At 37.1% G+C, this 17331-nt stretch overlaps 1 protein-coding gene across 2 annotated transcripts in view; it reads right to left on the reverse strand.

Annotated features, from left to right (window-relative positions):
• MME (membrane metalloendopeptidase) overlaps positions 1 to 17331 on the reverse strand; it is a 91083-nt gene that overhangs the window by 23456 nt on the left and 50296 nt on the right. For both annotated transcript variants that reach the window (XM_027092810.1, XM_027092809.1), the window contains exons 14-17: positions 17178 to 17276; positions 14500 to 14580; positions 13059 to 13162; positions 83 to 141 (exon numbers count right to left, since the gene is read on the reverse strand). In XM_027092810.1, the coding sequence (XP_026948611.1) occupies positions 83 to 141; positions 13059 to 13162; positions 14500 to 14580; positions 17178 to 17276 (343 nt within the window). The remainder of the gene's footprint in view (positions 1 to 82; positions 142 to 13058; positions 13163 to 14499; positions 14581 to 17177; positions 17277 to 17331) is intronic.

Here is a 17331-nt window from a genome sequence, read left to right on the forward strand (position 1 = left end):
GTATAATAAATTGGTCACGCAAAGCACTACCGCTTGGGAACAACAGAGAAATATTAAATAATTATTTAGGAGTAGACCTTACCTATCTGGTTTCTGCCTGAAGAATAAAATGCATTGACTACAGCTGCTCCGCTTATCCACCTATAGAAAACATAAGAACTTGTTACAAACGATACTGCATTACCTGATTTAATCTGCTCACCACAATAAAAGCATTATCACTGTTCCTAGATGAATCTTAACTTTCTGTTTGAAATATGATCAACAAATTAAAATTAGCTCACTAGGTGAGAGAGTTCATTGAAAGTATTTCCACTTCTTGAAATACAGGAATATATCCAGGTCTGCAATCTGTTTTTTAATTTGCATAAATTTTTAATGGAGGCAATTGACAGTACAAAACCCATTCTAATGTATCTCTTTGGAAACTGCAATGGATTAAAATTATATTGAAATGTGTTTAGCTCCGTGTTCCTGATACTAGGTAAACTATGCCAACAATTCTGGAGCAGTTGACAGAATATCGAAATGCAGGTTGCTAAAATTTCAGACTCTTTGTAAACTATGAATTAAATTTTTTTAAATTCATAGTTTACGAGGAGCCTTTTTGGGGACTAAGAGATCCCTTTGGCAGGTATTTAGTTTTGGGTAATGTGCCTCCTCTGATTATTGCCATTTAAAATTATTTCTTTAAAATATGGCATACCAGCTATGAGAGCAAAGGGATATTTTTGTATAATGACTGTAAAATGAAATTCAGGTGGTTCTTAAGTAGATTTGCCCGTGTATGCCATGAATTAGGCTCTATATTGAATCTAAAGATTTTATAAAATACAATTCCTGACTTTAGAAAACTCTAGTTGAGGAGATGATAAAGAGGCATAAATAACTATAATACAAGACAGAATGAGAAAAAAAACAACAACCCAGCCAGCGTTAAGCTAAAGGATGGTGCCAGTGTTCCAATGTCTTTCTGCTCAGATGTTATGAAGACCGCACATCAATAATCACTGTTAAACACTTTTGTGCAACAGGAGTAATATTACCATCTTAATAGACTATTACACATATCCTCATATACTCATTGAAAAATAGGTACTGCTTGACTTCAGCTACCTCCTTAAATGTCAGCACACATGCATACACTTAAGACAATCATATATTATTATCTAATGGCTGCATTGTAGTTATTCCACTTTTAGGGCAACAATTAGAATGGCAATTATTATCCTACTCATGGAAGGAGTTTATAGTAATTAGTGCAATGAGGTTAAATCAGAACTGTTTCCAGACCCTGCTTTGCAAGATAAGCAATACAAGGTCAGCACCCCTAAATCAGCATTTTAGCTACAATTTCAATAACTACTGTCAGATTTCAGATGTGAGTCCTATTTTGATCTCTTAAAAATAACTCAGGGAGGGCGACATATAATAACTATCTGATAAATTCTAATTAAGCATGAATTCTGTCTCCAATAACATGACTAAGACATTCATATAAAGGATTTGGGACTTGAAAAGAAAATCCAGATAGAATCTCTGTGAATTTTTCTTTAGGAAGAAAATAACTTTGAAGATGGAGGGTGTGGGTGGGGGAATAGTTGATCAATGTGTTTCTTCTTTGGTTTGATATTGTTGTTGTAAACAGAAAACATTTTCATACAGGATGGTGTGACAGATAGCTTAGTCCTCCCTAATTTCATCACAGCTGAGTCATCAATATTTTAATTTCTTGCAGGTTGTTGATTATAAGCATATAATTTTATTTATTTTAATTAAACTCCACCTTTTCCCACATGCTTTGTGGTGACTCACAACAAAAACATATACTTGTAATCCCAGGGGTGTTAGACTAAAATCTAGAGATCAGAAACTACATAGGACAGGTAGATTTTGTTTGTGTGACCCAAAAGATTATGAAACAAAACATTTGTATAAATAAAACACAGGATCAGGGAAAATGATGTATTAGGACTCTGTTTATATATATTCACACAGTTATTATGACTCAAGTATGGTTCAAGGTTGTCTGGCAGGAGGGGCAAAATAGGAAATGTGCTCATACTACTCCTGAGGAGAAACGCTGTTCCTTGCAGTGACTTTAGAAAGATATTTCTGATGTGTCCTCAACATTCTGATAGTGTAGGAGAGCAAAACTTGCCACCCGCAAATGTCTATTTGGTATGAGGATTATTTTGACTTGGAAACAAATCAAGGCCCAAAAGACTCAGGAAGAGGCTTTGACCTGCCTCCTAACTGCCTAAAAAATTTTTAGATAGAGGTCCTGTTCCTGGAATAGAGCCATCGCCAGAGGTAAGTTCAAAGAATATGGGCCAGGTGTGGTGGGAGAAACTTGACAGAGCCCAGAGGTCAGAGTCCACTCTGTATTCCATTGTCTCAGCATGACCCAGAGAACAAGTGTTTACCAAACACTTGCTTTTCCATCTCCTTGTGAATTGCCCTCCTCCCCGTTGAAGTCTCCAGCCACTACCCCAATCTCCTTTTGTATTTAGCTGAAGATGGTACCTAAGGTGAGGGATTCAGCCATCCTGGCAAGTTACTCAGTTTTCCTGGGTCTCTCCCATATATACATGTTATTAAACTTTGTTTGACTTTTCTCCTGTTAATCTGTCTCATGTCAATTTAATTCTTAGACCAGCCAGAAGATCCTGGAAGGGTAGAGGAAAATTTCTTCCTCCCTGGTAATAGCAAATATGGCAGTAGATTTTATGCATAAACAGCTTATAATTATTAAAGTTATTAAATTTCAATTGTTATAAAAATGAATTTAACATATTTTCAGGTCTCATTTGTTCAATTATGAACTTCTGATTTAGTGATGGTATACTCTGCATGGACTTTAATGGGTAATAACAAATAATATGCAAATTGCTGGTTCTGGACTCAGGCACAATGCTAATAATGAAATACAAAAGGTCCCAATTCAAAATGTTTTTGTTTTTTTTTAAATTATTATATTACAGAGGGAAGGAACTAGATACAGGAAACTAATGTTTCAGATAGCAACAGATCTCAGAAGTAGGACACAGATGAATGAAGTTTATATTACCCATCTCATGTTTATTGCTTTTGTAAAATAAATGTCACACCTTTTGTTTTAGTGATTTTTCTGCTCTTCTGTTACATTACTTTGAGGGGGGTTAAGATTGCACTTTGATTAATGTTTGTAACTTTCCAGCAGGGAGGGTTTTACATATTAAAATGTCCACTGTGAATTACACCTTCACGAAAATACGTAGCTATTTATGACCACAGGACACTCAAATAAAATTAGAATTATGGTGGTTAGGTTCACAGAGCACTCATGTGCAGTGTTTGCCTTTTCTTCCTTGAGATCTTTCACAGTGCGTCCTCAGACTACCCCTGGGTAATTACCCAGATTCAAAAGTACAGGGCACTTTGTCCCTGGGAATGATCAGAACTTGAGGTACTGTGACTGGATCATTACATCTTAGTGTGATGATAACAGCTACAGACTCAATGTCTAATATTTGTGGTCAATCATGAAATATTTCACTATGTCACTATAAAAGCTAAATTAATTGGACAAAAAATATTTTTCAAAGTAAATGGTGATGTAACAAAATATGTAAGTTCTTTTGATTTGGATGCAGCCTCGAAGTTTCAGGAGAAGCTTTCATTTATGGAAAACAGACAAATCTGACCGTGAATAGCAGCATAGAAAAGAGAAATTGCACAACTAAAGAGAAAACCAAGTATCCACTAACATAATGGATAGTGCAGGTTATCTGAAGATACCTTTAAAGTATGGAGGCCAGACACGAGCATCTCCTAGAGCAGGTATTGAACCTGAGAGATGGAGTAGATACCACCCTGTTCTTTGAATTCTCTTCCTGCCTCCGGTATGTGTGTAGGAGTATGGATGGGTGTGTGTGGTATAAAGTGAAGAGTGGGGAAGCAAGAAGTAAGCAAACTTTATCTTAAATTTCTGAGACATAATTTTGTCAGGTAATCTTATTCTTGTTTTGGGGCATTTACAGTAGGACAAAGAGCCACTATAAGCAGCATGGCCCTCGAAGCTGAACTACAATGTAGCTGGGAAATATGAATGATATACCCTTGAGAGGGGGACCAGGTGTGTTTCCCTTCTATCTCTTATTACCCTGAAGAACCTAAGTGGTGATGACATGAAAGAACAGAGACATCATTTTTACTGCAGGGAAGAAAAGCAGAAGTCTACAGACTGATCCTATAGCCTTATGGATATAATAAACCCATTGGATTGCAAAGGCACCTGGAATAAAACTTCTTTTGCTCACTCATGTGCAACTTAAAAAATTTAAGCAACAAAATCATTAATGCCCCTTTCCCTGAAAGCATTCAATTTCTTAGCATCTTGTGGCCTTGAAGCAACTCCTTTGACATCAGCAGTACAATACATTGGTTTTCTCTGTCTTCCTCAAGTACTTCTGGAAAGGAGAATTCTCATTTTGTAATTGCAGTTGCCACTGTAATGCTTTACATTTATTAATATTCCCTCATCAAAACTGCAAGCTTTTCTATATATTTTCATTCACCTTTCAAACCATACGAATAAGATAGATGACACCTCCAATTTTCAGGTGTAGAAACTAAGGCACATCATAGCTCAAACTCTTTTTCCTACTTACAGATTTAGCAATACAACAGGGAAAAGGATATATAAACTAGGGAGAAAGAGGACACTCTCATCTTCCAATCAAATCCCCTACTTCTAACATGTTGATCTGCATCACACATAAAATTTCATCACAAAAATGAATGCCATTTCCTTGCCATCCTCTTCTAAAATGAAAGTGCTCATTTTTAGACTGCTTCACATTTAGGGCTGCCCCTTTCCCTAAGAAGCTTTAGGATGCTGGCCTCTATGCCACCCTGAAGTCTCATCATGACCAGATCTTAACAACAATAGCTACTGTTTAATGAACACCTAAGTTACGTGGCAAGCACATTACACAACACAATGACCCGCAAGGCAAAAATAAATGCTATTATCCTCAGTTTATAAAGGAATCATTGAGGCTTAGAGGTATTATGTAGGTTGTCTAAGTTCACACAGCGAATAAGTGGCAGAGGAAGAATCTTACCTCAGGACTGCGCACTCCCTCTAGCCCCCACCTCCCATCACTGCCCCGACTCCAGAGCACAAGCTCTTTCCACTGCTGCCTAAGGTACAATATTTTACCCAAAGGCAAAAGCACAGTAGGACCAAAGAGCCTATTCCACTGTTCATTGTTGTTGCATAAGAGTTGTTTACATGACTGAAGTACTCTGAGTGACTCACCTGATCCTCTGAGAGGTGAAAGCCAGGACTCCTATGCTGACATGACATTGGGAGAATCCACTTCTCTTTCAACAGAAAGCAACACAAATCACTACTCTAATTTTCTTCCTAGAAGTCATCAGTTGGTTGTGTGTGGTTCTAAGTTTGGCAGCAAGACTCCATCTTTTTAGTCTTCAATAACTCTATATGTGTGTACATGCACGCACGTGTGCCCTCATGTGGGTCACGGGCCAAATTCAGAGAAATGCCCAATTTGGAACATATATGGGCGGGTGGATTTTTTTCTGTCAGAATTTTCTCTTGGTACTTGTTCTCCTGGTTAAGAAAAACCTTGCGATCTTTCAGGAAAGAATTGAAAGCTCTTACATCCTGTGTAACTCTTAGCAATGATATAACGTGATGTTATAAGTCCATTGTTGTCTAGCTCATTAGACAGTGACTCCATGAAGGCAGGGGTGTTCCATGTTTTGTTCTTTTTTAAAATTTTGGTAAGAACACTCACCATGAGGTCTATCCTCTTGACACGTTTTAAGTGTACAATACATTATTGTTGACTTTAGGTACGATGCTATACCTTATTAATCTTGCTTAACTGAATTTTTATGCCTGTTGATGAACAACTCCTCATTTCCTCCTCCCCTCAGCTCCCGGTAATCATGATTCTCTCCTTTGATTTTATGAATTAGGCTATTCTAGATACCTCATATAAGTGGAATCGTGCAGTATTTATTTTTCTGTGTCTGGCTTATTTCACTTAGCATAATGTTCTTAAGTTCATCCATGTTGTTGCATACTGCAGAATCTCCTTCTTAAAGGCTGAGTAGTATTCCATTTCATATACAGACCACATTTTCTTTCACCTTTCATCTGTCGATGGAAACAAGTTGTTGCCACATCCTAGCTAACATGAATGGTGCTGCAATGAACATGGGAGTGCTAATATCTCTCTTTCAATTCTTTTGGCTATATGCCCAGAGGTGGGATTACTGGGTCATGTGGTTCTATACCTAATTTTTTGAAGAACTTCCATATTGTTCTCCATAGCTACTGCACCCTTTTGTATTCCAACCATTTGTGCAAGGGTTCAAATTTCTCCATATCATCACCAACACTTTTTGTCTTTTTTTTTTAAAAAAAAACAATATGCAATCCTAACGGTAGTGATGTGATAACTCATTGGGGTTTTGATTTGCATTTTCTTGATGATTAGTGATGTTGAACATCTTTTCATATACCTGGTGGCCGTTTGTATGTCTTCTTTGGAGAAACGTCTATTCAAATTCTTAGCTCATTTTTTAATTGGGTTATTAGTTTTTTTGCTATTGAATTGTAGGAGTGACATATATTTTGGAGATTGACCCCTTACCAGATATGTGATGTGCAAATATTTTCTACCATTCCTTAGGTTGCCTTTTCATTTCTTCTGCTATGCAGAAGCTTTTAATCTCAATGTAGTCCCAACTGTGTATTTCATGTTTTGTTCTTCATAGTATCTCTAGGGCTTAGCACAGTGTTGGGAACATGATAGGCACTCAACACATATTTGGGTCTTGGCATATCAGTGGGTCCTTCCAAGCCCCAAGAGTACTGACCCTTCTCATCCTTGGGACCCTGGGAGGGTGGAGGGCACTAAGCCTAGGTGTTATGCAGGCCGTAGAGAGCCATGGAAACTGGAAGTCATGTACTATCTGGACATTGCCCTCTCAAGAGGGTTCACTGGTATAAAGTTCTAGACTTCTTTTGCAAAGTTCTCCCTGTTTAAATTAAACCTTTTAACTTTTATCTTCCCTCCCTACCTCTTCTTCCCCCTCTGAAAACAAAACCCTGCTTGGGTGCTAATTAAAATGCAGAAATGTTTTTAGTGGTAAAATGTATTTTGCTTATAACCCAAAAACATGTTGAAAAATTGCATAGTCTGTTGGCCTAATGGGAATCTAAAAGATGGAACTCTAACATTTTAATCTATTATAATATGTGTAGAACATGGACAGACCAGGGCAGATACTGCCATAGGGAATTAGAGTGACTTGTCCAAGTTTAGTTTATCTGTTATTCTGTCTTTCTGGCTGAGTAGTACTTGATGAGCCGAATAATCTGTTTTGTGTATCTTCCCCATACATCTACATCATGGAGAGTCACTTGTGTCCCAAGTCTCCAGCAGTCTGCGTGCCCACCCTGGACAGGTCCTATCAACTCTCCACCTGTGTGCCCTCTCATTTACCCACATAAGTCCTCTATAACTATTCTTCCTTAAGTTCAATGATACAGAGTTAGTTACAAGATTGAGTCTAGAAACATTAGTGAAGGGTAAATATCAGAAGAGATATTTTAGAAAGAAGTGAGGTACTTCCCTAACTCCCAAGAATATGTTCTTTTTCTCTTGGGTCACTTGATGTGGAGAAGCCAGGGAGTAAAACATCCTGGCTCTTGTCAAAACTTCACAGTAAGGGCCATAAAGTTTTAGGGCTGGAAAGAACCTTAGAGATGTTACGAAGTCTAAATAAACCTGCTCATGTTATAAATAAGGAAACTTCATGGCTTTTAAAAGGCCACAGATAGTAACTGGCAGAACTGAGACATGAAAAAGTGATAGTAACTCACGGCAGTGGCAAAACTATGCTGGTACCAGCCACCCTGCTATTTTTGGTGGTGTTGGCCTTTCAGGAAGAACCACACAAAGCCACAGCTGTTGGGCTGCCAACCTCAGTACCAACACTCATTTCAGGGGCTTGCAATTCAATTAGCCCAGATTAGAAAAGACAGCAGACTTGAAGCAATGAAGAAGACAGAAGTGAACCAACCATTTTGTCTGGTTTTGTTTTAAGTGAATCCTCTGTTCACCTCAATATTAATTTAAATGCTGACATGTTGTTTCCAGAGAAACAACAATTAGTAAAACAACAATTAGTTGTTTTACTAATAAGTAAAGGTTTAATTGTGGCTTAAAAAAGTGCTATCTTAGCACTTTGTTGTCTTGTAATAGCACCAACCAACTCTGCTTTCTATCAGCTTTCATTGCTGCTCACCTGCCTCTTCTACTAGATTACAGGCTATGAGTCTTACTCATTACCTTATCCTCTTTATCCTTACTCATTACTTTACTGTGCTATATCCTTAGCACAGTGCTTTGCACACTGTAGCTGCTGGATAAAATGTTTATTGAGCTGGCTGCTGTTAATGTCAGCTTGTTTTTATTTTGATGTACAACAGCAGGAAAGAAGCAGCAATGGAATAAGTCCTCGTAGTTTACAAAATGCAACTCCACATGCTCAGTGGTCATAATTTACAAACACTGGCACTATCTGTCCCAATTATATTACAGAAAATTCTGTCCTGAGAAACTAACAAGATAATATCAAGTCTAAAAATAAGAAAAGGAATTCATTTTATTTTGTTCCCGTACACTGTTTCTTTTCAGAGGTTTACGTTTGTTCCATGGAGTCTAAGTGAATAATCATGTTACTGGCAGTAAATCATTTTAGATATATCACTAAGTAATTTTGCCAATGGATATTACAGTCTCAATTTAACATTATTACTATTTGATAACATGATGTGTTTGAAACTCTTTACAAACTGTCATTAAGTCCCCAGAGAACATGATGTTTGAGATAATTTTGGAAACACAAGCTAGGCACTCAGAAACCACATGAGCCAAGAGCCTTTTAAATTTAAACCTTTGTCCTTTGCAGTTGCCAGGGGCTCAAATGGGCAGAAGTCCTTTTAGCCAGATGATTAACTCAGGCATATCACATGCAGACTTCCGGACCTCCTTAATGTTTTGAATTTTTAAGCAGAGAGAACAGCAGAGATCATGCTGGACATCTTCACCAACAATGATGGTGAAATGCTTGGATGTGTCAATATTTACTTTAGTGGCTGAGTTCACTTTGTAAGCATTATTACAAACTGGCAATTTTATCAATCATTCACTCCATCATCATTGAGGAGAGGTCGACGTTCTGCTCATCAATGTTCAATCTCTGGTGACACAAATACACTGTTTCTGCTTTCAACAAGGCCTAGTCCAGCTAAATGTAATCAGATGTACTGGTGCTGTGACTAAAATGTGTGTAAGGGATAGCACAGGGACAAGATGAAGAGGATCATGTAAGGGGGTGCTATGAGTAAGGAGATAACGCTCAAGTTGAATCACACCATGTGCTGGTTTCTGTTAAATGAACAGGGCAGAAAGGGTGGCCCTGGTAAGGGATAAGGAGGAGGAAGAGATGCAGCGATGACTTTACAGTAATTCCTACGGGTGGAGATTTGGGGCAATGCTGTGGGGTAGGGTGACTCTAGAGGAATTCTGGAGTGCTGTTACAGGGAGGTACGCAGAGCTCGGTACACGCTTCACGAGACGGGCAAAACAAACGTATGGAAAGGTTTTCATCAGAAAATGACATGACTCAATTTGTGTCTTTAAAAGCTCTCTAAGGCAGTAGCATGGAGAGTTAGCTGAAGGATTGTGAGATGATTGATGATAAGATTAGGAAAATATTATCATCACTCTGGTGAACAATGAGAAATGTCTGAATTAGGGCATGACAATGGAGATGGTTAAGATGGAGATCCACACCCCCTCATGCCTATAAAATATTTAATTAGCAGCTGGTGGATGTAAACTTTTTTTCTTTTTTGAATGGGATTTGAAGTAGGTATCACTGTAGATATCAGAGATGACAGAAAGGGATTGGTCTAGGATGATGAACCCCTGGTTTCTGTCTTGGTAGCAATAAGATAGAAGTTGGAAACTAGGGGGATCAAGGGAGAAAGATGATAAGTTTTTTCTCGAAAAGGCAAATGCTGTGTTTGTAGGGTCAATGGAACACCTGCATGGAGATGTTTCATTGACAGCTAGACATTTGGATCTGGAGCGCAGCAAACAGACCTGGGCCAGATACATGTATTCAGGGGTCATAACGATAGTAGAAGATGCAAATAAGTATACAAGTTTGCCCAGTGAGAGCATGTGGAGTGAGAAAAGAAAAAGTCCTGAAGCTTACTATTTGGTTAATTGACTGAATTTATTTAAATTAATTGCTGCCTTGAAAATTTAATGCATCATCATTTCTCTATAATACCCTACAATATAACCCTACTATAATCAATAGCTTTTCTCATCTCTGTCTCCTCTAGTGTGGATATGGACACCTGTTTGTCCTGCAAGACCCTAGGAGTGAGGACTTGAGCATCTGAAAATGTAATTCTCTGAGTTAACTGCAGGTTACATGAATAAAGTAGAAGCAATAGATGTTATCTGCCTGAACATACACAGTGAGGACTTGAACTTGATGCTATATAAAAAAGGAAAGAAAACATAGTGACTTTATTGCTATTAAGCAGGTACAAATTAAGTCAAAAACTTTCACTATAAGAAAACTCAATAAAATAGGAAGAACTTTTATTATGCTGTAATCTACAGGGTACAGTCCTAATGATTTAATGCAATCACTGTCAAAAGTACTTCCAATATTTTGGAAGACAAACACTAAATTTTAAAGCTAAATTGCCAAATTAAAGATATCACCTTGTAAAAAAATTTCACAAAATTGAATATGAGCAAGTATGAGTCAACACAAAAAGGAACAAACACTAACGCAGGGGTTCTGACTTGAGAAGGGGGCGTGGGACTTAAAAAGAATACCAATACCTGGGTCCCCGCCTACAGGTATGTACATCACAATCTAGGGTGGTGTAGAGTTGGGGAATCAGTACTATTTCTTTTTTTTTTTAACTTTATTTTGTTTATTTTTTATACAGCAGTTTCTTATTAGTTATCTATTTTATACATATTAGTGTATACCTGTCAATCCTAATCTCCCAATTCATCTCACCACACCCCCACCCAGCCACTTTCCCCCCTTGCTGTCCATACGTTTGTTCTCTACATCTGTGTCTCTGTTTCTGCCCCAGGTGACTCTAAAGTGCAGCCTGAGTTTTGAACCCTTGTACTCAGCATACAGGTAGAAGATAGGGAAGGAAGAAAAACTAGCCTGGTATGGCAGAGAAGACCTTATACATCATATTGCACTTGTGATTAACAGTCAGAAGCTCACAGAAAGGATCCAAAAAGTACTACTGAGCTATGCATGCTACTGAGCAAATATTCATTTAAATATTATATACAATTGTCACTTTCGATTATCTATAGTAAAGAAAAAAAAACTCAGAGAAAGTCAACACATACGATAAAAAGGAATGAAAACTGCACACCATTTTACGAAATGACTATGGAGCTGGGACTATATTAACTTCTAAAGAAAACATCAAGCAATAATTCAACAACTATTTTTTAAATTATGAAGAAATCTTCTGGGGTCAGGTGGGTGCAGGTTATATTAGCTATTTTCAGAAAGAATATTCGATGATATTTCTATGTAGATATTTTACTCAGTGCTAACAACCATTAAGTGTAACTATATGTAGTTTTAAAGAAATAAAAATATTCAGACTTATAAGGATTCTCAGATTATAAATTTTCCCACAGGATATTATTTTTGATGACTTTTTGTTTGTTTCTAGAGATAGGACTGACAACTGATTATAACACAAACCATATGTGCCCATTCTCCATCTTTCTTTCCCACCTGGGACACTAAACATTCTGTGACATTTGCTGTCTCATTTTTAGCACCAGACAATATAACATTTGCTCCAGTGTAAACATAGAGGTCAGCAAAAAAATCAATCTCTTTTTCAGGGTACCTTAAGGGCTCAAAATGTCGTACAGGGATTGAAATAAACTGGCATTTCCATATTAGGAATTTTGTCCAACCTGGACTTGGTTTACTAATAGAAGAGTCCTGTTATCAAATAGTCCTTCTGCACTTTGTACCTTTCTTGGCACATTTTCCTCCTGGTGATACAGTTTATCATAACACGTCTTTCATACCCTCTGCTGCTGTAATGTAATGTAATACAATCAAAGTTCACCTTTGATTCTCCCAGTTCCCAATGACACCTGGACTTGGTATGGCATTGTGTCAGTTACCACAAAAATCAAACTAGTATATTTACTTTTCACTTGCTCACTCATTCATTAATTTAGTTTTAACTGAAAACCTCCTATGTGTTCAGCACTGTGCTGAATGGTCCCTTGCTCTCTAGGAGCTAAAAGCACAAGCAGTTCTAGGGATTTAAGTGCATAAACACTTATGTTGATAAATATGTTAGACACATCCATTTAACTGAAAAATGAACATTAAACTAATAGTTACTACAATGTACTAATGCCACTAGTAAGCAGAGATTAAGAGCATTTGAAAACTACAAATGAGAGTGAGTCCTGATATCTCATATTTGGCTACCACAGGGTTGACAGAAGTGTTACCTGGAGCAATCTAGGGAGGGCATGGAGCTGCAGGACGATGGACCGATAGAAAACAGGTGGGGCTGAGGGCAGATGATAATGCCGTGTACAGTAATACAGCCTCAGAGAAGGCTTGCAGGAGCTATGGATTACTTAGGCTAAGGTGTTCTTGAGAGCCCTGTCCACAAACAAAGTAGAGGGGACAGACAATCATATGAGGAGAAACGGAAGGTAATCTAAGGACACCTTAATGAAAAAAGTTTAAATTTTGATTAAATCCCTGACTCATCTTTGGTATAGTCTTAGATGCTCTTAGAAGTACTCGATAGAAAGAGAACATGACACCTTTTAACATTATTCTAAACCAGGTTCTTTCTCTTAATCCAACAAGGTCCCTCTTCTGAATGAACATATTTTTAGAAAAAACTGGAATATACATACTCATCCTTGTCCACCTTTTCTCGAAGCTTCTTTAGCTGTTTATTTTGGCTGAACTTCAAGTTTTGGATTATGTTCTCAAAGTATTCGTCTTCCCTGTAGCTCAACTATAGTAATTTAAAAGATTTGGGGAAAAATATTAAAACTGGTATCTTCAAAGTTTTTGCTAAATAACATTAAGAGATATTTTCTTACATTCTATCACTTAATAAAGTTAACAGAGAACACCAAAACTTGCCAAAGAAAAGTTAAGTTCCAACGAGCTTAGTTCTATATTACAGATCGCTGCTGCGCTGGCTGAATCACTACCTCAGTCTATTCTTTTGTAATTAAACGAAACTAAATGTCAAACAAGCTTTTCTATATTGATATTAATCCTTACAGGACAGACAAGATAAAAGCATTCATATTTAGTACCTACTAAGTTATAAGAACTTCATATATCACATTTTTGAATCCCCATAATAATCTTGTGAAGATGGGCTGTTACCACCATTTTGAAGCTGAGGAGACTGAAATGCAATTAAGTCACTTGCCCAAGTTAATGAGTGATGGAGCTGAGATCTGAACCCTAGGAGTCTGACTTTGAGCTTATGCTCTTAGCCAGCTAGTGAGAGGTGTAGCTGAGATCTGAACCCAAGCAATTCAGCGGTGAGACTATGTGCTCAGCCATTAGACTCCTGCCACAGGGGCCCCGGGGACTCACATGCTACAGCCAGCTCATTTTATAAAAAGTCAAGCTTTTCTGCAAATGGAAAAAGGAAAGAGGACACTATGCCTTGCAAACTCCCGTGTTATGCTAGTAATCAACAGATTAGGAATCGTTGTCATCCCCAGATCTAGGCAAGGGTCACCTTGTCACCGGGGTTTCAAGTAGTTGTGGTGACTGCAAGGTTAATGACAGGACCTTTAGCTGAGTCTGAAATCAATACTGTAGTGACTTCAATCAACTCTGTTTTCTTTTCATTGTTACATTACCAAAGGAGAATAAAATAGTTCCCCATTCTCAAATAGTAGATTTTTTTTCAAATAGAGAAGGCATGACCTGGTTTACCCAGTGGAGGAATAATTAGAAAGTGGAAGGAAAGCTGAAGATTTGACTTTCAGGCGTGTATAAAATGAGATAAGAAGCCTGAGTACTGCCTGTTCATCATTTAAATGTCTACGTCTTAATGCTCTTTAAAAAACACCAGATTTTTATCACTACTCTTAAAATGGAATATATGGAAAGCAAAATAACAAAACCAAATACAGACCAGCCCATGAAACAATAGGTTAAAACTAAAACAAACATAGTTCTGGCTTCAGTGTTAAAGGCTTAATATCAATATAATAAGGCCTCTGGGTGTAGGCTATTTCACATAATTTCTGGCCCCCCTCATAGCTAGAAATGACATTGCCACCAGCCCCAGGCATCATCAGTGCAGTCTTTATAAAGACTTACCTCAAGGTACTCATTATTCAGTTTGTTGTCATTTGAAATAATGTCATCAGGATAGCCGATCCTTTCTTTAATTGCTAAGGCCTATGAAAATTAGAATACTGAATGTGAGCATGATTAAGAACTTCCAAATGCAAACATTATAATCTGCCCTCGACAGCAGTTGAATAACCTGAGCCATACTGTTTACAAGACGACTATCTGACAACGTTTAAACAGAGATCTTTGCATTGGCTTTTTCCTGGAGTTCAAAATAAACAAAAAATAGTTCTGAAATTTAGCTTCTAATACCCTATTCTCATAGGCTACAGCTTTCCCAAGAAAACCAAAATGAAAACTGACAAGTCACTGTTCCACATGTATTGTACTTTTATGAACTTTTTCTCTGAAAGGCTTTTTTCTTCAATTTTACAGGAGGGGTAATATTTAGAACTTCCATTCTAGCAGCTTATAATTATCTTTCCACTTCACTGATTTGGCTGAGAAAACAGATGTGGGCTTACAGGTTTAATGCTAATATTCTTCCTAAATATTGGTTCCTGGAGTTTTTATGTTCTCCTTTGGTCTCCAGAGCTAGTGTACCTAACTTCCCGCAGTTAAATGAATGACATTAGTTAAACAAGTAGAAAACAGCGTTTTCCTTGTTATACCATCTCATATTTACCACTACCTTACTACTATTTCTATTTTTATTATTTTAAAATTGCTTACTTATTGTAATTATTTCATCAGTACCACTTGTTTACTATTTGCTATTCCTATTTCTATTTTTTATTTCTCGCATTTTTCTCAAAGATAGCTGACTTTTGATTTTATCATATCACATTGCTCTTAAATAATTTAACTAATTTAATATTTTCATGGGATATTAAGCTTGCATCTCTGAATTATTTGTTTTACCATCAAATGGATGTGGTTTTGTTACAAATCTGTTTCATAAGCCTAGGATTTCCCCAGTGGATCAGACAGATGTGTCACTAAAGCAGTTTGGCCAAGCCCATTTCCTTTCCATACCATCAGCCCATAACGAATCATCTCCCTCTCAATGGCACTTTATTTACTAGAAGGTATTTCCCCAAAAGGTGTCCTAAGGGATACAAAATCTACAGAAATAAGAGGTACTACATGAAAAGGATATATTGTCAAATATTTGGGGTAGATACTGTGACAAAAACGTTAAGCAGGCTTCTTCATTGAAAGACTACTTAGAGTTTAAAATTAAGTAATTGTAAGTGCCCAATGGGATGAATTAATTTGTCTATTTATTCATTCAATTTGTCTTCAAGGGTATACAACAAGCCAGGTACTTTGTAAGAGGCTGAGGATACAATGCTAGGCAAAAATTTCTACCCCTGGAGAGTTTACTATAAAGGTCAATGGTAGGCAATAAAATGAATCTTAACTCTCAAGTGTGATGTATGGTGCCATAAGATCACACCCTACAGGTATAAAACCTAGTCGAGGGTGGGATCAGGGAAGCCTTCCTGCAGGAAATGTTTCCTAAACTCTTTTTTGACCATGGGAATCTTTCACAGAGCTACTTGGCAGGTCCAGAGTTTCATGACACCACCTTGGGAAATGATTACCTAGAACAATTTGATTGGCTACCATCAAATAGTACCATGTTTGATAGCTAGAACATGAAAGGAGCAAATCCAGCCTGAACTTCTGAGGACCTACAGAATTATGGAAAGATAGCTATACTGGGGTGCCAAATTCTAGACCTGACCCACTCAGGGCTCTGTGATAGCTGAAAAAGATAATCCTTTCATGTGATCTAATCCTGAAAGAGAACTAGACTACAGCTTGATTCTCTTATTATAATAGATTTATGGACTCTTTCTGTGTTAGTTCAAAGAACGGTCTGTTCTTCCTGTTACCCTAACTACAGAGGAATAATCAGGCTGCATGTGAATACTGCTCATAAACACATACAGTTTTCACTGGACATGTTCCTTTTAGGTTTATATAGTTATCAACACAATGGCATAGTAAATTTAAACCTGAGATTTCCTTAGACATCTCACTTTTATTTATTCTAATGCAAGATACTAAGAGTCCCAATAAAAGGTGCACAATGGGGGTAAATAAGAATAGTTATAAAAAGCTCCTTCAACATCCCTCTAACTGTAGGTCACCTTATAGTACTCAATGCACTACCTTACATTTGCTTGAATAGAAATTTAGTATTTTTCTCCCTAGGTCATTTAAAAAAAAAACTAAATAGTGCATGCTTAAAAAAAATTTAGCTAGAAATTTACATTAAAGATTAGGGGATATTTTTAGATATTGGTGAGGTCTTTTAAACATTTTTCATAAAAGGAGGAAAAACATGAACCACTGATAATATCTTCTAATGCTTTCTTGTTCACACAAGATTTTCCTCTTGTTTTGTGAAGACTTCCTTTAAAAAAAAAAAAAAAGAGGAAAATTGGAGATCTTTCAAAGTTTTGAGCCAAACATGGAAAGTAGGAGCTAGTTACAAAGAGATAATAAAAGATGAAAGTCATAGAAAAAAAATTCTTCATCCCTGAAAAGTGTTCCTGGACACACTGCAGCTTGAAGGAGCTTGCTTTTATTTTACGCAACCTTTGAATACTATGTGTTCCCCAAATTTCTTAAAAGTTAATCTTTTCTTATAGATTTTTCTTTGATAATTCGCCCTGCCTTTTGCTCTTTACCTTTTCTTCAGCTCTCTTTTTCGTTTCAGCATCCATCCAAGTAAGGTCATCTAAAGTCTGAATAAAAACTTCCCGGATCTGTGCAATTAAATCCTCAACCTTAAACCAAAAGAACAGAAGGCAAATTTAGGCCATGAATTAATTTTTTCTAACA

The sequence above is a fragment of the Aethalodelphis obliquidens genome, unplaced genomic scaffold (genome assembly GCF_003676395.1).
Source record: "Aethalodelphis obliquidens isolate GAN/ISIS:26980383/991018 unplaced genomic scaffold, ASM367639v1 scaffold81, whole genome shotgun sequence".
Taxonomy (NCBI): domain Eukaryota; kingdom Metazoa; phylum Chordata; class Mammalia; order Artiodactyla; family Delphinidae; genus Aethalodelphis; species Aethalodelphis obliquidens.